The 966-nt window shown below is 45.0% G+C and overlaps 1 protein-coding gene across 1 annotated transcript; it reads left to right on the top strand.

Moving 5' to 3' along the window:
- LOC106511900 (cingulin-like protein 1) lies at positions 1-941 on the top strand (the record flags this gene model as incomplete). The annotated part of the gene is given in 1 exon segment (XM_014000625.1): positions 1-941. A coding segment is annotated over 1 exon segment (349 nt), but the record flags the coding sequence as incomplete, so codon positions are not given.
- Between the last annotated feature and the right edge of the window lie 25 nt (positions 942-966).

The following is a 966-nucleotide window of genomic DNA, read 5'->3' as shown; positions in this document are numbered from 1 at the left end:
AAGCATAAGCGAGGCACAGACACGGGTAGCGGAGGTGGAGGAGTGGAAGACGGATGCTAACGAGATGCTAACGAAGATGGCGGAACAAACACAGCGAATGCAGGAAAAACTAACCGATCTCGAAGGGAGATCAAGGAGAAACAATATCCGAATCTTCGGTTTACCAGAAGATGTAGAAGGGAGATCCACAGTTGCATTTCTGGAGCAACTTTTTAAAAAGGAGCTCGAACTTCCGGAAGGAGTAGATCTCCAGATTCAACGAGCTCACCGAGCCCTCAACCCAAAACCGAGCCCAAATGCAGCACCAAGGTCAGTCATAGTTAACTTTCTACAATTCGAGACCAAATAAACTATCCTGAAGAAAGCCTGGCAGAAGAAGGTCCAAGTGACGGGTAAACAAATCTACTTCGACCACGACTATCCGACTGAGATTGTCCAGAAACGAAAGGCATATACGGGCATTAAAAAAATATTGAAGGAAAAAGGAATACGTTTCCAAACACCACTCGCTAAAATCCGGATACACTGGGAGAACGGACCGAAGACATATGACAGTGCCAGGACAGCAGCGCAAGACATGAGGGAAAGGGGCTACACTGTTGCTGACCCAGAGGGAGACACTGCGGCAGCGGAGGAAAGACGGCGAGGAGCCGCAGGATGGCAGCGAGTGAAGGGGAAAGAACGGGAACGAGAAGCGACACAACGAGTGAGAGAAAAACTACGAAGCTTCCAATGGAAATCTTAAAATGTTTTGCTTTCAGAAGAAGTTGAAACTGAGGAGAAAGAGGTATGGACACAGGAAAAAACAGATCACGCTATCAAACTTGGTATTTTACCATACCTGGTTGTGGATAAAGCGACTGACAGAAGAAGAAACTGTTTAAAATTATTCAGGCTTTTCTATTATTATTATTCATTTTATAAAATTTAGTTAAAACCGACTGAGTGAAGGTGAGAGACTGAAGT

Source organism: Austrofundulus limnaeus, unplaced genomic scaffold, assembly GCF_001266775.1.
Source record: "Austrofundulus limnaeus strain Quisiro unplaced genomic scaffold, Austrofundulus_limnaeus-1.0 Scaffold3523, whole genome shotgun sequence".
Taxonomy (NCBI): Eukaryota; Metazoa; Chordata; class Actinopteri; order Cyprinodontiformes; family Rivulidae; genus Austrofundulus; species Austrofundulus limnaeus.
The sequence above is the reverse complement of the archived record's forward strand: the minus strand, read 5'-3'. Positions and strand labels throughout refer to the sequence as shown.